This window comes from Excalfactoria chinensis, chromosome 23 (genome assembly GCF_039878825.1).
Source record: "Excalfactoria chinensis isolate bCotChi1 chromosome 23, bCotChi1.hap2, whole genome shotgun sequence".
In the NCBI taxonomy this organism is placed as follows: Eukaryota; Metazoa; Chordata; class Aves; order Galliformes; family Phasianidae; genus Excalfactoria; species Excalfactoria chinensis.
In genome coordinates this window covers 1031066-1057078 of record NC_092847.1, presented here as the reverse complement: position 1 = coordinate 1057078, position 26013 = coordinate 1031066, and the positions used below count along the sequence as shown (strand labels likewise).

Genomic DNA, 26013 nt, shown 5'->3' with positions numbered 1-26013 from the left:
CCCAAAGTCTCCTTATCTGGCATGGATGCTGCAGGGAACGGCTGCTCGCCCCCAGGCAGCCCAATGAACTTTATTGACAAACGTTTTTGTGTGTTTTCAGTTAGCAAAATGCCCTGACGGGCTCAGAGTTGAAAGGAGGAGTCGGGTGTTTGGTAAAGCAGAGCATAATTTCGTGGCATCCAGTAAGGCTGGCAAGAAGGCAGGCATTGATAGCAACTATTCTTATTCTGATGATGACATTATGTGGCTCTTACAGAGTGCTTTTCATTAGTAGCTCTAAAGTGCTTTAGGAAAGAAGAGATTCAGATGTCTCCAACTGTCTGCAGTGATTTCAGCAGAGGAGCCTGGGCTCGTGCAGAAGCTCAGCTCAGCTCTGGTTGCAGGGCAGGGATCTCTGCTCAGCTCCCAACCACCCTCATGGCATTTATTTATTGCTCAGCCTCTGGGAACCTTCCTGCACAGCACAGCCCCAAGCTGGAACCCTTATCCATAAATAACTCCTCTGGGAACCCCCCCCAGCAGCCTCATTCCACCTGCAGTAAATGCAACAGGCTGATGGGAAACCCAAAGCTTTTTTGCCCATTCGTGCATTTCCATGAGTGACAGCCCTGCTGGCTGCACTTGGAGCTCATTCCTCCTGCAGCATGGGGAGGTCAGGCCATGGGGGGGCTGCCTTTTGCCATTTGGTTCCTTTAGCACAGGGGAACATCCATGGTTGTTGGCAAATGTGAACCTCTATCGTCTGCTCCTCCATCGTGGGACATATACAAGGATGCACTCGATGGAAAAACCACATGCAAACATATCCATTAAATCCCATCTTCCTTGCCTTGGTTCAGCCTCAGTTTGCAGCAGAAAACAACTCAGAGGCTCCAGTGGGTCCCAGGTGCTGTCACTGGAAGATAGGAGCCCCATAACAGCTCCAGGAGGAGAAACAAAGTCATCTTTGGCAGCAGAGCTTGTGCTGCTTTGGTGCCGTGCAGGATGAGCAGGATGGCACTGGGATGCTCTGCTGGAGGAAGAGGGTTTTCAGCTCAGCTCCTGCTTGGGGGTCTGAGGAACTCTGCTGTGTGGGTGCAGCTCCCATTGCTTTGTCCTCTCCTCCCCAGCAGCAGCAGCAGCAGCAGAACCGCCGGCTCAGCACAAAGCTGCAGCATCGCAGCTCGAGGATTAAACATTCATTTGCCATAAATAGAAAATTGGGGGAATGTGTTTTAAGGTATTAAATGTATAGCGAGCGGCTGCTGATGCACAGGAACATGACCATCCTATCGATCCCTGTCCTCATCCTGCTCCCTCCCTCTCTCCGGCTCCGATGACCCTTCACTCTGTGACAACCTGAGGCTGTGATCCTACAACCAGGAGCTGGGATTTGTCACCGTGTTGGGGCTCAGGAGCCACGAATCCCAGCAGCAGCCCCCACCCCGCTGTGCTGCTCCCTGTCAGTGCTCTCATCCAATGCAGGCATCCCCAGGAGGGCATCTCCATTTGCTCTCAGTGTTATGGTCATCGGAGAGAAAAAGAAACTCCTCCTTGTGATTCATTCGGCTTAATTTAGCCATGTGCCTCAGGGCCAGAGAAGGCATGCCTTAGAAGAAGCCATTTTTCTGCACTGGTGATGAAAGGAGCAAGGGAAACAAGCTGAGATGGATGTAGAGAGTTGCTTGTGGTGTGAGAGATGGGGCTTGGATTTACAGGGCACCAGTGCCTGAATTCCCCTTAGTAAAACCTGGCAGTGAGGGGTTGCATGGGATGGAATGGTGTAAGGCATGCCTCTACTGGCCTGAGGGAATGGGGTAGAGGAGGCTCCCCCTGCTGAACATAGAGGTGCCCTTGGAAACCAGACCCCATGAGATCCTCCTGGACATGACTCTGTATGTATGGGATAAATCCCTTCAGGAGAGAAGGTGATGGAGTGCAGGATCCCACAGGTGCCACCTCTCCCCACACCAGATAGGAGCCATCCTCTCCCTTGCAGCAGTGGTTTCTGGCAATGTGAGAGGACCCCTGGGGTCTCATGGCCATGCAGGGGCCAACAGAGCTTTGTGGCACTCAGCACATTGCTCCCTGTGCTGCTCAGCTGCTCCAGCTGCACTTCAACCCATGGCACCCCACCAAAGCTCATGTCCCTGGATTTACTCCAATTTTATGGCTCATGAGGCTCAAGCCTTACGTTGCCAGTTAATGGACCTTAAAATGCCTAGAGATCCTGGCCCTCATCCTTATCCTGCCTTCCTGGCTTCAGGGAGGGTGAGGTTTTGCTGTTGATGGTGTGGGTGAAGATGCTCAGGTCCTGTAGAAGGTCTCCTAGTTTTGGGTGAAGGCTGTTCCTATGGGCATGACCTCATGGCTACACATGCCCAAGACAAGATACTACATCCTCTCCACCATTTCTGCCTGCAAGAGGACTTCCATGCCCAACAGTGGGTCGAAAGGGACTGCATGGGGGTTGATGAGGCCTCTGCAGTGAGATCAGGCTGAAGCCAAGCATCTCAGAGCAAGGAATGTCCTTCTCAGCAAGTCCTGGGGATGTTTCCACCCTGGAGCAAAGCCATTCCTTTTTAGTGACTTCCTGCTTGTTTCATAAAAGCATTTGGAAGGATGGGGAGATTCTCAGTGGCCTCAGGAGAGACAAGAAGTCTCCCACGGTCCTTCTCCCTATTGATCAGACCCTCCAAATAAGACTTTCTTCTGAAAGCTGTTGCCTCGGTTGCCCATCTTTCCTCCAAAACCTCCTTGCAAAGGCTGCAGCTGGCTGCTGCCTTCAGCACTTCAGCTCACGCTTGCAACTGCCATGCTGATAAATAAATGATGAGCAGATTGATTAGTCACTTCCCTCCGACTCCAGGCCTCTCACCCTCCACCATTTATTGGCTTAAATGGAACCCTTGCCCAAGCCTTCTAGATAGAACCAGCGTGCAGCTCCCCATGGGATGAAGACAAGTGTTTAAGCATCAGAAAAACCTCTTCTTCAACTTTTCCCCCTCCCGGCTTGGGCAGAGGGCTGGGTTTTATCTTGTTTCCTTGCTTCCCTATAGGGTCCCTTTATGGTGTACGCAGACCCCTGGGGAGGGGTGAAGAGGAGGCAGTGGTGGGGTGGACGACACACTGGGGGTCACCCTGCACGTGCAGTGGATCCCTGCTTTATGGCCGTGTACCATCTGATTTTATTGCAGGTGGTAAGTGGGGGTTGCTCTGCTGTGCTCCCATCAATCCCTATCTGCTCACAAGCTCCCAGCCTGCAGCCCCCACTGCTGCCCCCCGTCCCCCTACGCCATGTTCGCATCCTCCCTTCTGCCATGCAGCTGCAGGTTCCTATTTAGAGAAAATCTATAAACCACTCAGTACAGAGAGAACCTGCCAGCCTTCCCTCGGCCTTCTGCAGCAAATTGATCAGGGCTGGATCCTGCCTTTCTTTTTGCCCCCCCTCTCTCTTTTTGTTTCTGAAGCCACCTGGGACCATCCCAATGGCAGCACCCAGAACCCTGTGGGCCCCATCTCGTGCCCATATCCCAAGCCCAGTGGTGTCCCCCATCAGCCCTGGGGTTTTGGGATGTCTGCCTCTCACTATAGTTCCAGAAGGGGGGAGCTGTTTCCAGCCCTGAAGCTGCCTTAGAAGAAGGATGATGGGGATCTGTGGCCAGATGAGAGCTTTGCAGCACATGCACATCTTCATACATGCAGGGAGAAGTGCAAGAATGAAGGGTACCAGAGACATTTAAAACCACTCTTGCAAAGCTGCAATACCCACAGGTATGGGAAGGGCTGCACATTACCAAAGCAGGAGGAGGAGTTTGGGCACATGAAGGCTTCCCAGAGAACCACTGCCCTGCAAGTAAAACAGACTGAATGGGGTTTGCACACAGAGCAAAGGAAATGTCCCCTCTATCCCCTTCCCACCTCCTCATGGCAAACCACGCAGCAGCCTGGCAGGCTGAGCTCTGCAGTCTCCCCTTCATCCTCCCGAAGTTCAGCTCTAGACATCTTGGTGCTATTGAAATATTTACAGGAGACGGTGGTGAAAAAGATTGAGGCATGAATTATTCACGGCCTCGCTTTTATCTTGGCCACGCATTTGGATTTTGCAGAGAGGATTCCTCCGGTTGGAAGGGGATGGTGCTGAGCAAAGTGCTGGAGGATGTGGGGAGGGAAAAGGGGGTCTCGGGATGGGGCATGGTGAGAAGGAGCTGGTGTTGGTGTAAGATGCATCTTTCCTCTTATATGTTTTGCTCAGCACAACTGGCCAGCAGGAAATGCCTCTGGATTTGGGTGCTCCCATCGGCATGTTGGACCTATCCAGGTGTATGGGTGCTGTGTATGGGGTAAGGCACAGCTCCAGGCTCAGCACTGAGCCTGTTCCTGGGGGAAGGAGGAAAAGTTAGCAAGCTCTGCATCCCCCTGAGCTGTCATTGCTTTGGGCTTCACATGAGCTGCCTCTGCTTTGGGTTCCTCCTTGAGCTGCCACAGCTTTGGGCACGCCTGGCACTGGATTATTGTGTAGCCCAGCCTGCATGGCTTGCAAGGCAGTGATGATCCACATATGCATGTTTTCCAGCAAATAGGGAACACATTGAGAATCCCTCCATATTCTTGTTTGCCGTGAGGAATTTCCTGGGGGTGGTGCAGCCCCAAAGATGCTCACAGAAAGCAAAACTTGACCACTCCTCCAAGACGCTTTTGCTGAGGGCTCCAAGCATTACTTTGAGATATATAATAAGAGAGCTGAAAAATCTCAGCTGTAAAATGCAGTTGGAAAATCCCCTTTGGCCTGTTTGTCCTTGGCAGGACTGCCCTCAGCACCCGCAGCTACTTGGTCTGGATGTCTCCCAAAAGGGAATAACCCATGCAGGGCTGCAGATGGGAATGGGTCAGATGATGCCAATCTCCTTGTCTGCTCTGAAAGGAGCTGTGTTTGCAAAACATCACAATTTGCAAAGCTGATAACCAAGCAAAGCAGGAGCATGCTTGGCCAGTGAGCCATGCAGGCTGCAGCAGCTTGCAAAGGGCAAGACATCCAGCGTGGCCATTGGCTACGCTGATTTGCACTGCAAAAGGATGCAGCCCTCTATGGCTTTCCAGGCTGTTGCATTTTATCTGTTCACAGTGGGAGGCATGCAGGGCTCCACAGCTGCCACGGGGCCATTTGATTTGTGGCTCTGCTGCCTTCTGCATCCCCAGTGAGAGCAAAATTAAACTCAGGTTCCACAGCTTCCATCTCCCCAGGTCCTTGGCGGAGCAGCAATAGAGGAACAGGCAGCCAAGGAGATGCAGTGTATGGGATTCCTCCTCCCTGTTGTGTTCCCATCCTTTTGGCACTGGGCTCAGCAGCAGTGTCTCCATGCCTCAGTTTCCCCAAGCCTGCTGCAGCCACTCTGCTGTGTTCAAGGGATCAGCCTTGCTCTGAGTTGGCATTGGTTGCTTTCAGCCTTTGCAGGGTTGGTGTTTCCTTGCATATTCCTCAGGGGAAAAAATGAGCAGCAAGCCCTTGGATGTCTTGTGCTGGAGCAGCAGCAACTGCACACCCTGCCTGATGCTCTGCGTTATCAGCCTGCAAACAGAGGAAGCCTCAGGGTTATTGCAGGTGGGAAAGGCTGTGCTTCCCTGCTTGTGGATGAGTGGCCACATACCAGCACCAGGGATCCCCCCACGCTGTTATTCAGCCATAATCAGAAAAGAGCTAAAGTGATTTTACATAATGAATCTCAGAGAGTTATCCCACAGAGGGCAGGAGTGGGGTGTGAGTGAGAGACCGTTCCTATTTAACAGCTGGGGAAATGAGGAGATGATGGGAACAGGAGAGAAATTCAGGTTACACCGAAGGCTTACCCAGCTTTGTAATTAAGGGCTATCCCTTCCTTGGGAAAGACCCATAATTATCTCCTTGCTCCCAGAGGAGAATTAGTCATTGCTGGCCCCTGAACAGCAGTTGTTATTTTGCCTTTCTCACTACACTGAGGCCCATGTGTCCAAACTGGAGGCAGCTGCAAATCAATGTGGGATTTCAATGAGCTCCAACAGCCCCAGGCCAGGCTCTGGCATCCCTACATCAGCCCCTCCTGAGGCTCTTAGTGTGCCAGGAGCCAACTGCCAGCTGGGATGCATGCAGGGGAAGCACATCTTGCAGCTTTATGGGGCTCAGCTCCCCCTGGGTCCCATTGCCAACCCTGGCTGCCCACAGAAGAACACAGGGATGGGAACAAAGCAGTCTTGCTCTGGTACTATCACTGCTCACTTTTACCCTTAGTTGGGGGTATGGGAGGGAAGATGCTGCAACCAGCATCAGAGCTGGGCTCCGACAGAACACCCAGCCCCACAGGTGCTCCACATCAGCACTTTTTCCTTCCCATTCCCTGCCCATTTCCGAGGCTTTCAGCCAGATTTTCAGCCTAGCCAGCACATCTGCTCCCAATCAGCAGCAAAAACTCAACCAGGGGCTTCACACGGTTTGAAGGCTGTGGGTTATTTAGGCACCAGAGAAACGAAGCCAATAATGTGGTGAGCAGCTCCACCTGCCTGAGGTTTGAAAAGAGACGTGGGCAGAAGGAAAGCAGCTTGGAGCCAGCTCTGGGGCTGGTGGTTGCAGCTACAGATGCTCTGTGGTGAGGGGCAGCAAAGGAGGGCTGCGTTTATCTGGGTGGGAGGTGGGGCTCTGGGGCTTGTCCTGCTTTACACCAGCCAGTTTTGCAGGCTTGTTTTGTAGCAGTTTGTTGCTGGGAGGGGAGAGAAGGAAAGAAGGAGAAGGAGAGGGAGGGGCTTTGGGGGCAGCAGTGGGAAAGCAGCCTCCAAAGAGACATTGGAAGTCTGCTTCTAACAATACACCTCAGGAGATCTGTGAGGTTTAAAGGCTATTGGGGTGAACAAATGGGAGCTCCCATAGCATGATATCTTGCCCAGGGAACTGTATGGTGGTGCTGAGTGTTTTCCCTGCCCTTTTTTCTCTTTTAAACCCCAATGAAAGTAAGCTTTGCGGAAGGCACTTGCATCTCTTGATTTCCAGGAGCATCCCCGGTCTGAGACTTAATCCTGATGCTGAATGGGCAGCTTTTTAAGCTCAAGTTTAGAGGATAGGAGAGTGAGAACTGGATGAATGAGAGTGAAGATGCTGTTGTTTTACCTGATGGTAAAACATGGCAGCACCTGGCTGCTCCCCATTAGGATGACTGATTTTTAGTGGAGTGTCTACAGATTGGAGGTCCAGAATATGAAACAGCTCTCATGAGCCCAATTCCCTGTGTGGTTTGAATCTGCCTGAATCCAATGGGTTTGGTAGAAGAGGGCTGCTTCCCTGTATTTCCACCCTCCTCTACCTCCCCACAGCAAGGATCCTGGTGCATGGCATGTTCTGAGCTCTGCATTCAGCCCACATCCTCAGCATCTCATTCATAAGGAAGAAACAAGCCTGGCACGTTGGGGAGTCCTCAGGCTGCGTGCTGAGATATAGCAAGCAGCCTCCCTGAGTGGCTGCACCTATAGGAGATGTATGCGTTTGCGTTTTCTTTCATCTCCCTATATATGTGCAGGTAGAGAAAACGTGTTCTCCCTTAGAGAAGCAAAAGCGGGCTGTCTTGGGCTCAGCTGCTGTATTTCCATCCCCCACAGAGGGGCACTGTTGGATTTCATTCTGGGTATAAGAGATACTGATTCTTTGCTAAAGCTCCTCCAGGAGGGGCACGAATTCCCCTTTAAGGGATGATAAAGCCATGCAAAGTGCCAGCAGCGCTCAGCGCTGCGTCAATCCTGCCTTACAAAGAGCTGAAAACCATCCCAACTCGAGAGGGCAAGCCAGGCTGGTATAGATCTCCAATGAATGACCCTCCGATGCCCAACCCACTGTATTGCTTTGGCTTTTGGGGTCTGAAGGTGGGCTTTGCTGATTCAATGAAGCTGAAGTTCCTTGCTTTTTCCCTTTGCAAAACAAGTATAGATGTGTGTGTGTATTTTTATGTCACTTCTCCAGCACTGGGGGGGTGGCGGGAGGTATTTGCTGCCTTCTTTACTTGGTGGGAGCTGACTGATGGTACCAGCAGTGAAGCAGTGGGGAGCTGCTCTCCCAGTTTGCTGCCTGTGTGTTGGAAGTGGGATGCAGGGAGCAGGCCTGCACCTTCCTTGCTCTCTGCAAAGTGCTGATATGGCACAAAACAGCCCAGCAATGGTCCCTTTGTGGGGAAAGGAGATGTAGGGGGGGTTGTTTAGGACTGGAGATGGATGCTGCCATGTTCTCTTTGTGGGAGGCATTGAGATGTTGCTCTCCCCAGGGAGGAAGAGATGTGTGCTCAGGTCAGAGGCAGTGCTGAGAGTTTCCCATTACTGATACAGAATAGCTGGATTTTGGTGGCTGGGAGCTGCTGTGACGTGAGTTGGGGTTATGCAGACACAAGGAGAAGGTAACAGGCGGCCAACAGGAGCTTGGCTGTGAATGAAGCAGTGTCAGATTGGGCAATGAAGAAGCAGAAGGTGGAACATCATCGGGGTCAGCGTGGGATCCGGGGTGATTAGTGAGGAGGAGGTGGTGATCAGATTGCCAAATGCTGCCCAGGAAGGGGGATAACATAGCGTGGCCTCTGAGATCGGAGCGGGTGGAGAAAGTGATCAGGAAATATTAGAGAAGGGACAGCAATGAGGGCTCAGTGCTGGGGGATGCTGTCCTGGGGGGTGAGGAGCTCACACAGGGACTGTGCTCTGCTCACAGCTCTGCACCTCATCACAGTGTGGTTTGGGGATGGAATTTGCTATGGACATGGCCAGAATCCTCAGCTTACCCAGGGAGCTTGGCTTTGTATCACCAACCAGAAAGGCTTCAATGCACAGTGAGGTGTGGGGGGGAGTTTGCTGCTCTGCACTACTGAAAGGCTCTTCTATAGGAGTATCCATCTCACCAGAGAGCAGTGGGCATGGCAATGAACTCCTTGAGCTCAAGGAGCGTTTTGACACCACTCTGAGCCATAAGGTTTGGGGTCGGGTGATGCTGTGTGGAACTGGGGGTTGAGCTCAGTGATCTGTGTGGGTTATTTCCAACTGGAGATGCTTTGTAATTCTATGATTTTATGTTCCCAGCTTAAGAAGGGAGGAGGAATGATAGCAGCTGCAGCATCAGACAGGCAGCAGCATGCTGTACTCAAACCAGAAAGGAAATGTGGTGAACAGAAGCAGGCAACACAAAGCAAACTGGCTTTAACTAATTTGGGCTAAGCTTTCCAACATCCTACTTGGGGTTTTGGGGCTGCTAGGATCTGTAACAAAGGTGCATGCTCCTTTTCTTCCCCTGCACCACTGCCCAGCCTTGCCCTTGCCTCGCTGCCTGCCAGGGACCCATTGGAGCGTGCAGGGTGTAGAGCTGCTGGCACTTGGCTGCAGGCACGGATGGACTCAGGCTGCTCCTGCTGGTGCTGGGCAGATGGCAAGCAGGCCGGGCTGCATTCTGAAAACAGGCCCAAAGAAAGCTTTTGTTTTGCTGCCCAGAGCTCCTCTTTCAGGCTTGGTGTATCCAGGGCATCAGCAGGTCCCCACGAGCAGGAGCAGCCCTGAGGTGCTGGGGAAGTTTGATGCTCTGGGGAGCATCAGCATGGTTGGTGGTACCCTGTCCTGGTCCAGACAGGTGCGGGCCAGTCAAGACCTTGGGAGAGGTTGGATTGAGCTTTGAAGTTTTTCAGTGATGAGCCAATCTGAGTAAGTCCTTGAGTCACATAAAGCATGAAAATAAAGAAGAAAGAACCAAGCGGGACAGAGACCAGGTAGAAAGGTGGTGATGGAAGCGACAGAGAGCAGGAAGGAGGGAGAAACACAATCCACCCAAGTGGGTACATAATTTATTTGCCTATTAGCTATTAATAAGCTGGCCTTTTGTATCAAGTCTCCCGACGTTCTTGTAACAACTTCAGGCCTTTCTGCAGAGCATCACCCTTTCTGGGTGTTCCTGTGCTACTTACCATGCTAACATGATTCTTGATATGTCCCTCGCCCGGCGCCGTGCCTTCGTTATCACCATTCAACTGAGCAAGTAATTAATGTGATTCCCCCATTACTGCACTGTAACTATAACCTGTGGGAATGCCTCCTAGGGACGCTAGGCCTGCTTTGCTTTGGGTAGTGCCTAAATGGTGAGGGAAGTCTTTGGGTCTGCTTGGTGAAAGGGGAGCAGCCAAGCTGATGGTTTGGGTGAGCAATGGACCTTCCCTTCCACCTCTTGCCAACTGTGGTTACTGCTGGACTGGGGGTGATACTTGATAACAAGGAGCAAATCAGCTGAATGCAGCAAGAAGAGGTGGAGAAGACCCATTCCTCTAAGCAAACTCACAGCTATCCTGTTGGATCCAGTGTGTGCCTTCCTCCCATCCTCCTCTTCACAAGATGGACGAGAGACAAGCACAACCCCCTCCATGTATTTGAGGGAGTCAAATGAACTTTAGAGGTGTATTTACAGGGTAGTGACCAAGACACCATGCAGCAGTGTTGGAAGGACCCTTCTGAGTCCCCTATATCCTTGGTCTTCATGGTTTAGGGAACAAGGTGGGCCCTTTTCCAATAGGAACACCTTTCTGTGCCCTTGGGTTGCCTCACCTCCTCCCCGCTGTTGCTGGATGCTGCTGCTCAGAGCTGAGCATGTGGCTGATTGTTGTGTTTTCCTGCAGTAAAAGATGCTCAGCACCTCCTGGGAACCCCTCTGAACAACCCCCAGGGCCTCCTGGGATGTGGAAGTGTCACAGGTCAACTGGTCCCCAGTATCTTCACCTGGGAGGAGGCGAGGGGATTCCCTTCTGCTGTGTGTGTGATGCCCATGGATCAGTGATGGGGACAGCTCTGCTCTCACATCCTGAAGCTGCCCTTTGGCTGCTGAGCTCATGGGTGTTCTCCTCTCAGGGTTGGTTGCAAAGAAACCAACACACTTCTGCACCCCAGAGGTGTGCCAGTGCAGTCAGCACAGCTTTGCTTGCGGCACCGAGTTTCTTCCCTATGTTTCCTTTAAAGCCAAGGACAGCAAGGCAAGATAGGGTTTCACCAGGGTATAGGGTTTCTGAATCTGAGTCTTTCCTGAGACAAACTCTTTCTAATCCTTACCTGCGTGTCAGAGCCGTGCAGACACCGACACGTCCGTAGCCACCCATTGGATCTCCTATTGCTGGAAGAAGAGCTGTCATTTTGGTTGCCTGATCCTGGCTACAGGTGAGTGAGTGCTGTTCATTATCTTTATTTCACTTGTAACATTCGGTACGGAGTTAACGATACGGTGATAATACAACAGAGCCCAACACCTGTGGGATGTTCCACCTCTATTAAGCCACTCTTAATGTTACTTCACCCCCAATAGCATGGGGAGGAACCAGCTGGTTGACAAGGTTCCCGTTTATCTCCTATTAAAACAGTGCTTGGCTCATGGCTGTGCACCAGTTGTGCTGATACAGGAGTTCTGGATGCTCTTGGGTTCCTGCCTGAGCCCAGGCGGATATGCTTTGTGCTTTCAGCATTTACAGCCTTTGCTCCTTTTCCAAGACTTAAATAAAGTAGTTACTCTTGGCTGTGATCTTTTTAATGGCTTTGACTGCTTTGCAAGCCTTCCATTAGGAAATGACTGGCTGTTGCAATCTGCTTTATTGCAGAGAGAAGCACCGAAGACACGAGGAATTATTAGTTGCGTGCAGTCTGCTCACGTTAAACCATAACCAGTGGGTGAAATAATTCACTGGTGTTTCTGGCAGGCTGAGCCTCTATTGCTGCCAGGCAGTTGGTTCAACCTGAAAAAGGGGCAGGGAGGATTAAATGCGGAGCAGTTTACATCAGGTTCACACTGCAGTTAAGGAGGGAGAGGAATGGGATGTTTTCCTGTTGGCTTGATTCCATCTAGAAATAAAGGGATGTTTTAGATGGCTCTGAGTTGACCAAGCATGGGGATTCCATGGAGCCATGTGGGGTTGTGCAGTGTTTACCTGATGATGCAGGGAATTTGGGAAGTATTTGTGTGATTTTGAGTCTGATTCTGGTGGATATGGTCTCAGGTTGGCAGGATGGAGCACCACAACAGCCTGCAGGGCTGTATTCCTCTTTGGGCATCTCCTGACATGTCCAATGCAGGGCTTTCCTATACCTTGTGTCTGTTGTTCTTCTCAGCTTGCTCAACAAAGACCTGATCTCCTTCCTGTGTCAGATTGCCAGAAATCAAAGCAAAATGCTGCAGCTCTTACAGCTGAGCTGTGCTGCAGTCTGTGTCCCAGTGAGTGATTCTCCTCTCCGTGTTGGAGATGGAGCTCAGCCCTCGCTGTGATGGGCTCCCAGCTCTGCAGGGCTTGGTGGCCACACTGGGGCACGGTGTTGGGTTTGGCTGCTTGCCTTTCCAAAGGTCGTGGGAAGGAGATTGAGAAACTGCTATGAGGCAAAAGCCAGCTCTGAATTGGCACAGGGCTGCTGGGGGCAGAGGACCCCCAAAGGGCTGTTTATTGCTCTGAGATCCCCTTTTCCCTACAGCTGAAGGGAAATTTTCCAGGGCTGGTTTTCCAAAACCCTCCAAATGGTGGTTGTGTCTGCAAGCAAAGCAGGCAGGGGTTTGGGGCAGCAGCTTGGAAGCCTGCATGGAAGGCAATAAGCAATGCTGACAGTCCTTGAGATGGACCCAGGAGCCACATCCTGCAGCCTCTGTTGGGGCTGTTTTGGTCCAGGTACAGGCAAAGTGACCCCACTGCCTGATCCACGGGGGAATGGGCAAGACAAGAATCCAATTGAAAGGCACACAGGGGTGCAGCTCTGGTTTGCAGAGCTCCAGCATGTTAGGAGCCAAAAGCAGGTTCCCAGTAACAGAGGGTTTTTTCCATGCACTGGGACAGTCAGTACTCTCTGGTGTCTGAGGAAGTGCCAATGGGACCCAAGGCTGAGGGATGCCAAATCAGTACTGTGCTGGTGGTGGGAGCATGGGAGGGTCCAAGCAGGGGTAAATGAATGCAGCCTATGTCAAAGCAGCTCTGTCCCAGCTGTATATGGCAAAACAGCCCCTTGAGCAGCTCTGCACAGGGAGGCAGAAATGGCCACGTTTTGGTGTCACCCTCATGTTCCTCTACTTAATGCTGCTCCTTGCTCAGAAAGCAAAGGCCATGCAAGCACTGGCAGCCGCAGAGATGGCAGGCTGGGAGTAAGCAGAACCCAGCAAGGGAGCAAAATCCCATTTCAGGCACAAGGAGAATGAGGGCAAGGAGTCCCACCGGGCTCACGTGGGCACTGGCATCGCCTTTCTGCCTGGTGCAGGACGGGTACGAGCGTCCCGCAGCCAGGAGCTGGGAGAGGCGGAGGAGGCAGTAGGACCAGGACCCTGGGACAGGATGAGGATGATGCAGAAGCTGGGTTTGTTGCTCCCTTCCTCTTTGCAGTGGGTTAAAAGACTGGGGGGGAAGAGGGAGGGAGGAGGAGGGAGTTGTTAGTTGGGTCTGGGGGGTTTGCTGTGCTCATTTCGGGTGGTTTTGGGGTGGTTGTGACCGAGTTGAGTTCGTCCTTGGAAAAAAGCTGGAGAATCAGAGGGCTGCTGTGGGATGCTGGGGGTGTCAGGAGCCAGAGGGTCCCATTGACATAATCTCAGTCCCTTTAAACCTTGATTCTGTTCTTGCTGTGTCCAAATTATGATGTCCTTCCCTGGATAGGACTGAGGTCACCACCCTGGGGCACCTGCATTGCTCTCCGGCAAAGCACACGGTGCTGCCAACCCAAACGACCCCAACCCCTGCCCCTCCTCCTCCTGCTGCCACTGCTGCAAAGCTCGGGATCGATGCAGGTATCAGCGTGACCCACTTAGTGGCTTCCTATTGCTTTCCATTTATACCATCCATCCACTTTTGGCTTCGGCCACAGCCTCCTAGGAGGGTTAGTGCTGATGGCAGTGGGGTGAGGACGCTGCTCGTCCCCAGGAGCAGGAGGAGGTCGCAGTGCTGCACCCCAAGCTTGCCCATCCCTGCAGCCCTTTGAAGCAGATGGGGAAACTTCCCCATCGATTCACTCATCGACTCTCCTCGATCGCGTTACCTCCAACAGCCCATTCAGCACCGCCGCGAGGCGCCGGGCCGTGCCGTCTGCTAAACACCCATTTAAACCCTCTTTTTCTTTTTCTGAATCGGGCTTAAAACTCCCGTGCTGGGTGTGGGGAAGGTGGGGAGGGCTTGGATCAGACCCAGGTGATTGCAGCCTGCTTCTCCGCAGAGCTCATTTCGCCCCATCTGTCTTTTCCTGCTGCCCGAGTGGCTTTGCAGCAGCTTTGAATGAGCACCTGTGATGGGAAGCTCTCGGTTCCCTCCGTGCAGGGTTGGCTGTGCTCTGCCCTACTCGTTATTAAATTGCTTCCTGACCCGGTTAATCCATAGCTGATTAATTTGGGCTGGGTATCAGAAAGGTTTCATCTGTCTCATGGTGTGGACTGTACGTTCTGGGTCCTCTGTTAATCTGGTTTATATATATATATATATCCCATATATATACCCTATATATGTGTGCGTACATCCTATATGTATAGATATATAGGATGTACCCTAACCTCTCCTTTTAAAAGCAAAGGTTTCTCTGTACATGTAGGTGTCACAGGCAGGACGTTAGGCCCACTGGTACCAGGGGGTTCTGTAGCTCCTTTAATGATCATTGGTTCATTAGCCTCAGTGCTGGGCACACTTCTGACATGGGGCTTTGCTGATTTAGGGGCACATCACACAATGCTGAGGTATATGGAAAAGTCACCCCAATATGTCCTGAATGGGCCACAGAATCAGCCCAGCCCAGGAGCCACGCAGCTTTGCAATTAGCGCCGCACCCCAGCTAATTAGTTCTGCTAAAAATGAGGGAAAACTAGCAGGGACTAATTACTGCACTAATTTGATCTGTGAGCTGCAGCTCGGCTCTGGCTGGTGCAGAGCGGAGCGTGGCAGCTTGCAGAGCTGTGCAAGCATTGCCTTGTTCGACAGCTGGGAACAGTCCAGCAAAGTCCCCCTGCAGGTCCATCCTGCCCTCCTGCAGCAGAGCTGTGTGTGCAGAGCTCTGCAGCTGTGCTCTCTGGATGCCTGCCCCAGCTGCAGGACGACCTCAGGAGCAACGTTGTCCTCGGGATAAATCCCAGCAGATGACAGGAGCTGCTGCTGGTGGGATTAGTGGGATGGAAGCGTGGGAGGAGGATGGGGCACCTGGCTGGGGGTAGGGAAATCCTGACGCATCCCAAGTCCCGTCAACTGAGCACAGATTGGTTTAACTCCTTTCTGCTGATACATCCCCAGTGTGGAGCATCTCTGGGGGTACAGGAGGGGATGTGGAGCATGATAAACCAACCTTGAAGTCTGGAAGATGCTGTGGCCCACTTCCATTGCTGGCTGTAGGTGCGGATGGCCAGACCTGAGCTGAAAATGCCTCAACCCGTGGGTTCTGAGCTGTCCTATGGGACGCCGTGTTTTAATGTGCTTATTAACATCATGGGTGGGAAATAGCTCTGAGGACAGAGCAGGGGGCTGGAGCAGGGGAAATGGAGGTGACAGTGTCCCATAGGAGCAAGGGAGCAGTGCTGTGCAGGAGCTGAGGCTGTGGCATGAGGGCAGGAATAGCTGTCTGAGGAGGAGGAGGAGGATGTGGGCTCACTGATGTGGAGGTGGGGCACAGCCCTATGCAGTGTCACCCAGCAAGATGGGACACATGGCAGGGATGTGGTGGGGTCAGGAGGAGAGAAGGGAAATCTCAGTTCCTTTGGTGACTCACGGTGACATCCCACGGGGCAGTTCCTTCCCTTCATTGCTCAGGGTGACAATCTGATGGCACTGCTTGTCCCCTCTCTGCGTTGTCCCTGTCAGTGCCGTATGGGGCTGTGCTGGCTGCTCCTTGTCACATCGGGGGGGTCAGTGGTGTCCCACGTGGCGGTGGCACTGCAGCCATCCCCTCCTGAAAAGGAGCCCACTGCATCCGTGACTGCAGGCAAGAGGTAGGTGGGCGCATGGGGATGCTCCAGCCCTCGGGCCTTCCCCCCCTTCTTCTTTTTAATGCTGTTAGTATATATTAATGCTAAACAAGCCCGACCGCCTGCTCTAAATCTCTCTCCTGGTGCCAGCGGTGCTTGGGTTCCTGTCCCCCTCTCCGCCTCCCTCCTGGGCACTGGCTCAGACCTCACCACGTCACCGAGCAGACCTGTCCCCGCTGGACCATCCGGAGCATTATTGGGGATTAAAGGTGGCATCCGCCAGAAGGGACCGTCCCTCCCCCCAGCGAGCAGCTGGGGGAAGGAGGTGGGGGGCCTGGGTGCCCCCTGTTCCCCTTCCCGATGGACCCCCGGCGCTTTGTAGGGCAGAGCAGGTGCCTTTCCCCAGGGCAACGGTGGGGCCGAGGCTCCAAACCGCATCGGACGCTGCCAAAGCCCATCCCTGGCGTGCTGGGCTGCCAATTATACAGTGAACCAAATAGAGGAGAGACTTCTAAATGACATTGCCTGCTTTATCCCAACGGGACCTTTCAAGGGTATGGCTGGAGTGGTTGGTTTTTTTCTGCCTTCTTTTTTTTTTCCCTTCTACACATCCCTATGTGTGTTTAACAGCTCTCTTTCCAGATGCAGAGAGAGTTGGCACCTCCATGCCCCGCGTGGGTAAGTTGTAGGTGATGGCATGGGGGGGCTATGGGAGCAATCACTGCATGTCTAATGGAGCGTGGGGGGGGGTGATAGGGAAGGGGTACGGGGGGAGGCAGTTCAACACCTCTGCTTCTCTATGGGGAATGCTGTCACTTGTCCACGTGCGTGAGGTTTGAGTGGGGATGGGAGCGGAGCTGGGGGACTTGTTTGTGGGATTGTTGGTGTGTGGTTGGCAGAGGGGCGGTTGGACACCACACACCCCATTTCCTGGTTTCCCATTGGGATCTGATGGGGAAAACACACGAGCTCTCTCTCTCTCAAATGACCTTTGTCTTTTGCAGTTTCTCTGCCTTGTTGTGTTTTCTTTTCCCCCCTCTTCCCAGCCAGGGATTTTGGATGAAGCGTATTAGTTAATCAGATTCTGAGAAGCAGATGTTAGGTGATTTAAGAGGAAAAAAACGAGGCGACTTTCTAGTCGGAGCCTGGAGGGCGTGCTGCAAAGCGTGTGGCTCTGTTCTCGCTTGGAGAGATTGCTTTGTGCCTTTGGGAAGCGCCGTTAATTTGGGCTGAATATAAAATGAGATGGAAGAGGTGTTCTGGGGTCTGGGACAGATGGGACACCGATCTCTGGCTGTGGGGACAGGCAGATATCAGCATGCTTTGGGGGTCTGAAAGCACTGAGAGGAGGGTCACAGCCCTGCACTGCCCGTCGCCAGGTCCCCGGTGGCTGCAAATGGAGCTAAAAGGCATGGAAAGGAGCTAAAAAGTGCCATTCAGCTTCCTGCTCTTTGCATCCGTTTTGCCCTGAGGGATGGTGCAGGGCTCAGTTTGATCTGCACAGGGGTTCCAGAGCAAAGCCAGATCCTGAGGTATCACAGCCTCATTGGAGTCTCAGGCTGAAGAAGCAAAAGTTTGGGAGTTTTCTTGCACACTGTTAGAAGATAAGTACCCTTAATGCCTTTTAAAACCAAGATCATCTCATGGTGCCGACTTCAGATGCAATTTCACCATCAGCTTCAGCTGCCCTAAGGTTGCTTTGGTGCTGAGTGAGGCTCCAGGGCACGGGTTCCCTCCTGGGTTGCAGCAGGGATGAGGTGCCACAAGCTTGGGGTCTGCTCTCCTTATTTGCCTTTTTTGTGCCTTTTTCTCCCTCCAAATGAGCCTTGTTCAGGCTGGGTTGCTCTCATCGCTCTTCCTCCCAGCCAACTCCATCTTGGAGGCTTGAGGACTCACTTCTGGGGCTGCTCATCTTTGCAGCAGGTCTGAAACACGCTGCTGCTTCTCCTAGCTCTATTTTCAGCTGCATTGCCCCAAATGCTCCCCTCTCAGTGTCTCCATGTGAGATAATGGGTACAAAACCAAATCCCCAGTGAGGTACCTACAAACAGCCCTGTTCTATGTTTTTCATTCAAGTGGAGAGATAAGGACAACACTGGCCCCCGTATGAAGTTCTGCTTTTGAGCTTGCAATGCTCATAGGGATGATTTGTAGCTAACCAGAATGCCAGCATCTCCTCCTGAAGCAGATTTGGGTTTCCAGCTTGTTCCAGCCTGCATAGATGAGTCCTGTCCCAAAGGAAGTGTGGGGAACAGTTTGGAGCCCCAGTGGCTCAGGCTCAATGAGGCAGGCACCTCTGTGTGCACTCAGTCCCAGTACAGGACTGGTCCCTGTGCGGATGTGGCCTGGATTGCACTGCTATTCCTGGCAATTGAGGGCATTTGAGTTTTTCAGTCCCTCCTGCTGAACTTTGCTGGGTAAGGAAGCCAGCGTGCCCTTGGTGATTAGTGAGCACGTGGAGAATGGAGCAGCACCGCGTGTCCTTATGTCTGGAAAACACATTTGGAGGGGAGAGAGCTGGATGGGGGAAAAGAAGAAGTAAATGAGGGGGGTGGACAGGATAAATGCATTTTGGGCATAAATGTTCCCAGGATTTCTCTCTGTTAATCTCAAATGGTTTCACCACCTACCCCAAGTTCTGGATCGATACAAGGAGTCCCCAGTTCATGCCTCCCCTCATGCAGATCAGAGGGGTTCTCTAGGGCTGATAGATGCTTTCTTTTCCTCCCGATCAGACTTCCTCATGGGCAGCACTCCTCTGAACCTCTCCTGGCCTCTGCTTTGGGAAGTGCTTCCCATGTGCCAGGTGACCCAGCTGCCCAGTACCTCCAGTTTGACCAGCATCGCTCCCAGCTGGAGCAAGGCTGTAGCAAACAAAGCTTGGGCAAATCCTGGATGGGACACCTGAATCCTCCCCCATCCGCTGCTGACCCCCTATCCTTGAGTGCTGTAGAAATGGAGAGGTTTAGTGATGACAACGAAGCTGTGCCAACAGGGCCCACAGGATCCAGAGCTGAAAAATACTCTGGGAGTGCAATGCTGATGAAATTAAGGGCTGTGTTAAGACACGCAGAGTTTTCTGACCTCAGGTTTGTTTCATTCTCTTCGGTCAAGCAAAGTGAGCCACGTGCACGATTCATCTGTCTCCCCTGTCTGTTTGCTTGCAGATTCTCATAGCGTGGGAAAGAAGCAAGCTGTCGGCATTCGACCCGGGGATTTATGCTGCTAATCTGATTAGTGTATGATGGACGTGTCCAGTTGGAAGGAGATGGAGGTGGCACTAGTCAGTTTTGACAACGCCGATCAGATCGTGGAGGATCCCTGTTATTCAAACGACCTCAGCCCCGCCAGCCAGTCGCGGAAAGGCCATCCCAGCTGTGCCAACCTCCTCTCCAACTGGAGAATCCTCATCAACAGTGAAAACGCCAACAATGAGACCATTTTCTCCAGGTTCTCTGCTGAGTTCAGCGAGCACCTGGTGGGGGAGCGGGTGGGGATGGAGGAGGGGGACCAGCGAGTCATCATCAACATCGCTGGGCTGAGGTTTGAGACACGGCTCAAGACCCTCAACCAGTTCCCAGAGACCTTGCTTGGGGACCCGGAGAAGAGGATGCGTTACTTCGACTCCATGAGGAATGAATATTTCTTCGATAGGAACAGACCCAGTTTTGATGGGATCCTGTACTATTACCAATCCGGTGGGAAAATCCGGCGTCCGGCCAACGTCCCCATTGATGTCTTTGCTGATGAAATCACCTTCTATGAGCTGGGTGACGAAGCCATGGACCAGTTCAGGGAGGATGAAGGGTTTATCAAGGACCCTGAGACCCTCTTACCAACCAACGACTTTCATAGGCAATTCTGGCTGCTCTTCGAGTACCCCGAAAGCTCCAGTGCAGCCAGAGGTGTAGCTTTGGTCTCCGTCCTGGTCATTGTCATCTCCATCATCATCTTCTGCATGGAGACCTTGCCAGAGTTCAGAGAGGAAAGGGAGTATAAGTCCCCCCAGGAGCTTTCTAAGAATACGACGGACACCTTGCTGGCCCACAGCACCTTCACAGACCCTTTCTTCGTCATAGAGACTGCCTGCATCATCTGGTTCTCCTTTGAGCTGTTCGTCCGATTCATCGTTTGCCCCAGCAAGACCGAGTTCTTCAAGAACATCATGAACATCATTGACATCGTGTCCATCATCCCCTACTTCGTGACGCTCACCACTGAGCTGATCCAGCAGAGCGAACTCAACGGGCAGCAGAACATGTCCTTGGCCATCCTGCGGATCATCCGCTTGGTGCGGGTCTTCCGGATCTTCAAGCTGTCCCGGCACTCCAAGGGGCTGCAGATCCTGGGGCAGACCCTCAAGGCCAGCATGAGGGAGCTGGGTTTGCTCATCTTCTTCCTCTTCATCGGCGTCATCCTCTTCTCCAGCGCCGTCTATTTTGCAGAAGTGGACGAGCCGCAGTCCCATTTCTCCAGCATCCCTGATGGCTTCTGGTGGGCCGTGGTCACAATGACCACCGTTGGCTATGGTGATATGTGTCCCACCACCTTGGGTGGGAAGATCGTGGGCACCCTGTGTGCTATTGCAGGAGTGCTGACCATCGCGCTGCCCGTCCCCGTCATCGTCTCGAACTTCAACTATTTCTACCACAGGGAGACAGAGAATGAAGAGAAGCAAATTCTGCCCGGGGAGGTGGAGAGGATACTCAACAGCGTGGTGACGGGCAACGACAGCATGGAGTCTCTCAATAAGACCAATGGGGGTTACCCTCGAGACAAGGCCAAAAAGTGATGCTTGTTTTCCATGGCAGAGCTGAGCGCTGTTGGGTGGGGTGGGCTGGATAAGGCATGCAACATCTGCAAGCTGTGTTTTGTTGGTTTTTTTTAATTATTATTATTATTATTTTAAACCAAATGTGCTGCTGCTTCTTTTTTTGTTTTGTTTTGTTTGGGTTTTTTGTTTTTTTGTTTTTTTGTTTTTTTTGTTTTTCTAGGCATTTTTCAATCTCTGATTTCCCGTGGCTGTTCAAATAAACACCATCTTTCTTATCTCTCTTCCCTGCTCATCGGTCTGCTTTTTATTACTTGATGCTCATCTGTTTGGCATTCAGCTTTCCTGACCGCAGCGTCAGAGCGCGGCTCCCCCATGCATGGAGATTCTTCCCCATTTACTGAAAGGCAAAGAGGGGAAAACTACAAGAAATGCTTTGCCTGGTGCCACCCGGCTTCCCAGGGGCAGAGCTGGTCCCATCTCCCTGCTCTTCTCAGCCCATTGTCCATGCTTCCTCTGCAGACTGGCTTCCCTGATCTGTGTTGGTGGCACAGCAGGGCAGACAATGATGGATGGGACCGAGCCAGTGGGTGCAGGGATTTAAAGAGAGAAAGGGGTGAGGACTGACCTCAATGGTACAGCCACCAAGGAAGGGTCGTGGCTCAGTGCCCACGGGGTTTCTGGTGGACCAGCTGAGCTCTGAGAAGGGCAGGGGGGACTTTGAATGCAAACAAATGTTCAACTTGTGGTTTATCTGGTGCGCAAATGCCCTTCGGGACCAATCTCCGTGACCTTGTAGCTTTTATTGTCACTTAAGTTGCTGCAAATGGAGCACAGAGTAATGAGGGCTGACGTTTCCTGACAGCTTGGCTCTGCATTGTAAAAGGCACTTCTGGTTTTCGAAAACATGTACATTTCCATGGGCATTTTTGAAGGGAGAAACAGAAACAGATCGTTTTGCTGCGCTCTCTATTGCCAGCAGGTTTTCTTCCGACAAAGACATTTTTGTTCCAACTTCTCTGCTTCGCTTGGCTTTTTTTTTTTTTTGATGTTTCTGCCTACATTAAAATCACAGCTTCTCATGCAGTGTCTACACATCCGCTTTTGTATCCCACATCTGCTCTACTTGATGCCTCATCTCCTAAAGGGTCCGTGTTGATCATTACACAACGTGCCAGCATCTCTGGTTTGCAGCCTCATTCATAAAGGAGTGCAGGAAGATTATTCCTTTGTTTGTTCTCATTCCCAGTCTGATGTAAAACATGAGTTGGGGCGTGCTGGGATTTTCACCCTGGCAGAGATTCTGCACCCACCTATCCAGATTCTGCTCTCCTGCTTGGAGGGCTGGACTTCCTACAACCAGATCTTTTTCTCACTGGGTTATCTGTAGGAGGCACAGCTGGAGAGCAGCACTTTGAGGCACCCCCAGCTCCTTTCAGGTAGTTTTAACACATTTATTTCTTACTTAATAGCAGAAAGCGTTGAGCTTTCAGCACTGATAGGAAGGGTTGACAGGTTTTTCAGGTAGAACCATCTCCCTCTTCCTTCAATCCAGAACATCCAAGCAAGCCTTGGAGCATCCTTTAGGCACCGTTTATTTCCATGCTTCCCCTGTGCACTGAAATACAGTTTTGTCTCCAGAGCCACGAGGTGGCACTCCAGGACAGACATTTCTTAGGCATAGAAGTATGACAGCAGTCCCAGTGGTGCTCCCCACTCTCATTCATGCTTGATGATCCCTGCGGTCTTGATCACGACAGGGCTGCTGATCCCTGCAGCTGTGGTTCCTGCTGCATCGAGCTCATAACAGTGATAGAGCCAAGGGGCAACGGAGTGCTCTAAGCTATGGAAATGGAAGCAAGGCTTTCTCTCTATACATGCACAGCTGTGCGCAGAAGCTTTGCAATGGGGGTCTGCAGTCTGTGGGTCTGGGGTGGGGAATTCAACTTCCCTGGATGGAAACAGAGGTTTTGCTCATTTGAGACAACCCCAGTACAAAACCAGCCTTGGCTTCCTACAAACCTCAGCTCCATTCAGCCCCAGTCTTGTTCTGTTGTCCCAGTGTTCTGCCACCACCACAAAGCAGCAAGCATACGACACCTCCTCCCTAATTCCTGCCCTTTTATCACCAATAAATGTGCAGCCACCAACTCTACATCATCAACATTTTATTTGCATGCAAGTAAGGACACCTTAGAAAACACAACCACGGTCTGGTTGAGTGCTGTCATCTCAGAAGGTCTAAATGGCCTTGGCCAGTCCGACACGGTTGTTGGCCCGGTCGAAGATGCTGTAGTACACTCTGATGAAGACGTCACCCAAGATCCAGAGGTCTGCAGAGCTATTCTGGAAGCTGCTCATGCAGGTTCCTTGGTCATTCTGTATCTGAGCCAGAAGGCAAATGGGGAAAACATGGGTTAGTAGCTTTTGTTGGGTTGCTCTGGAGGCTCGTGACCATCTCTCATGGAGAAGTCAAAGCCATGAGAGCCATTAGAGAAAGTAAAAGGACATGGAGACTGGCTTTGGTGCCATGGTTCCTCCTTACCTGCTCAGTGTAAGCCAAAGCAGGCACGGGATACTGAATGCCACCGATGACAAAGACAACATCAGGCATGGCAACGATGTGGCTGCAGTTCACGCTGTACTGCAGAGGGCAGAGGAAAAAGGCATTAATGGGGTAAAAAGGGAAGGGATTTGATTTGGTTGGTGTGAACTAGAGACTGGGAGAGACCTGTGAGGGCCTCCCGTGGAGCAGCCAGGAATGGTTTGCTACAGATATGGTATGTCTGTGTGGAAGCAGGCGTGAAGCCAGGTGTGTGCCAGGCTGCATGCAGCACTAGCAGAGGAGGACATGGATGCCCTTACCTCTCCATATGAGTTCTGATTGGCGCCGACTGCACTTTGGATGTCACCGATATCTAAAGCCGGCCCAGCCACAAGGGATGTGCCTGTGTCAATGATGGCTTGGCAGCCACTGCTGCACGCAATCTCCTGCTTGTTCACGATGATGCTGGCAGGAGGGAAGGAAGAACAGACAAAAAACTGCGTTGTGCTCATGGGTCTCTTGAGAAACAATGGTTCGAAGTGAACATAAAGTCATTTCGTTACCTGTCCATGGAGATCTGCCAGTAGCCTTGGTAAGAGACAGGGATCCAGTTGATGGAGCCAGTGAAATAGGACTCATCGATGCCCCCGAAGATGACCGTGCTCCCCATTGTCTCACTGGATGACACACAAAAGAAAAACACCAAAGGGTTTGTCAATGTATCTCCAGGGCTGTTACCTTAGAATAAGGGGCTGTGAGTGCCATGGATCAGATGCTGCCTGTGTCACCACAGTCACATTCTCATTGCTGGGCACCAACAAGGCCATGGCATGACAGCAATGTGCTCCCTTGTTCCTACCCATCACGACACACAGACAACAGCCAGATAGCATCAGTGGCAGAGCAAGAGCTGGGGTGAACAGCAAGTGCATTGATCTGAACCAAACCTATTTGCTACCTCCCCCAGCCCTCAGGACTGAGGCATCTTACCGGGATAGATAGACCGAGAAGAGGTTCTGCTCCAGCAAGCTCTCATTCATCATGTTATCAAAGACTGGAGTGATTCCATCAGCAGCTAAACTTGGGTAGCCCAAGCCCAAGATCCCATCAAATTTGACATAGACAAAGAATTGTCCAGGCTCGGAGGTACTCAAGCCAAAGAGCTGGTTGGTGTCCACCAGGGATGCAACCTAGGGATGGGGGCAACACTGTTAGCTCTGAGACATAACAATACAGGTGGATATTGAGTGGAGAAGGTATAGAAGAAGCCACTGAGATGCAATCGTGACACTTACAGTGACGGTGTCGCAGCCCACGGTGCCCTCCATGTCACCAGTGCCGTAGTGAATGGACAGGTTCTGCCCCGTGCCTTTGTAGGTGGAGGACTGTGATGGGTTAAACATCTGATGGCTTTCTAGAAGGTAAGTGGGAAACCAAAAAAGAAGATTTTTCAGCAAGGCTGAGCCATAAGGATAGCGTGGGAGGAGGAACCCTGCAGAATTGCTGCTTAGAACTGCCATTTATTACCCTGCTGCAGGAACAATTTAGCTGTGAACATTTGCTGTACATCCCTGCAGCATCCTAATGCCAGGGATCCGCAGGATAACCCATCACTCTTTTGGGGTAGATAGGGAAACTGAGGCAGCACAGACAGCCCCATGGAGTAGAACACTTAGAATGATGTGCAGCCCCAACAGGACGCAGTACCAATGGGCTCTGCTCACTGTGCTGCCCTCTGAACCCTGAGCAGTGTCACCCCAAAATGTGGGCTTGATCTTGCAGCCATAAGCCCAGGATGTGTTGCCCTGTCAAAATAGGGATCCCTGCCCACTGTTACTTACGGCAAGCTGGGCTGGTGCAGGAGATAGAGGGAACCCAGAGATTGGAGGAGCCGGTGTCAAAGACCACAGTGAAGTCCTGCGGTGGGGTGCCAATGGAGATGGTCCCATAGTATTCCATCTATGGGGCAAGACCAAGAGATGCTTTTAGGGCAGAAATTGGGTATGAATCTGCCCCAGGCTCTCAGCTTTTCTATGCATGCATGGGAACACCCTGCTTGCAGCAAAGCAGATGGATGGGAAGAGGTAAAAGATATCAACTTTGGGGGGAAAACCCTCAGGATCTGGTCCATGCATGGCATAGTCACAGGGATGGGCATGGCACAAACCACCCCTAGACTGAAATGCTGTGGGTCAAAGCCAGCACTCACATCCAGGGTGTTCAGCAGGGGCTCGGAGACCACAGTGAGCACATCAGGAAAAGCATGAGGGAATTTGGTGCTGATGTCGTAGCGGTGATGCTGGAGGAAGCGGTGCAACAAGCCCTTCTCCCGGAGGATCTCTCTCAGCTTCTTCCCCCTTTCCAAGGGCAGCCTGGAAAAAGGAAAACAGGGTGAGTCAGGAGCTGGCTGCTTGCAGCAGCATCAGTGCAGTGCAGTGCTGCAGGGACTCACCTGGTGATGCCATCGGAGAGAGCAAGGACCACGCACAGGAGCACCAGGGATCGCATTGTGCCAGGGATGAGGGTAGCAAGGAGAAGTGCCCCGTGGCTTAAATAGCCTCAGTGCTCCCCACCTGTGGGGCCAAGGGTGATCACGGAGCCGTCCCCACCTGGTGGGCACCCAGCCAAGGTACCCCTGGTGACACCCAGGTGCTGGTACACATGGCAAACAACAGCCAACATCCACACGTCACTAAGGGTGTGGGGACAGAAAGGTGCTCCTGCTCTGCCCCCATCCTTTAACACCCCAAATCCTTCATCCCCACCACACTGTGGGCACCACATTTTGCAGTTATTTTCCAG

General features: G+C 52.1%; 2 protein-coding genes across 4 annotated transcripts; one reads left to right on the top strand and one right to left on the bottom strand.

The window, feature by feature from the left end:
- The first annotated feature begins 13218 nt into the window (after window positions 1-13218).
- Window positions 13219-22820, top strand: KCNA10 (potassium voltage-gated channel subfamily A member 10). Of its 3 annotated transcripts, none has more exons than XM_072355907.1 (3): window positions 13241-13323; window positions 16526-16573; window positions 19063-21889. In XM_072355907.1, the coding sequence occupies exon 3, from the start codon at window positions 19137-19139 to the stop codon at window positions 20685-20687; it is 1551 nt and encodes a 516-aa protein (XP_072212008.1). In that variant the 5' UTR covers window positions 13241-13323; window positions 16526-16573; window positions 19063-19136; the 3' UTR covers window positions 20688-21889. The 3 variants fall into 3 exon arrangements, with proteins under 3 accessions (XP_072212009.1, XP_072212008.1, XP_072212010.1); XM_072355909.1 differs by having other exon boundaries at window positions 16538-16573; window positions 19063-20953; XM_072355908.1 differs by lacking the exon at window positions 16526-16573 and having other exon boundaries at window positions 13219-13323; window positions 19063-22820.
- LOC140261936 (embryonic pepsinogen) lies at window positions 22819-25732 on the bottom strand. Its single transcript, XM_072355911.1, has 9 exons — window positions 25664-25732; window positions 25421-25583; window positions 25053-25170; window positions 24507-24625; window positions 24202-24401; window positions 23775-23888; window positions 23532-23676; window positions 23212-23310; window positions 22819-23051 (listed from the first exon to the last, which is right to left on the bottom strand). The coding sequence occupies exons 1-9, from the start codon at window positions 25717-25719 to the stop codon at window positions 22908-22910; spliced, it is 1158 nt and encodes a 385-aa protein (XP_072212012.1). The 5' UTR covers window positions 25720-25732; the 3' UTR covers window positions 22819-22907.
- Window positions 25733-26013: the final 281 nt, after the last annotated feature.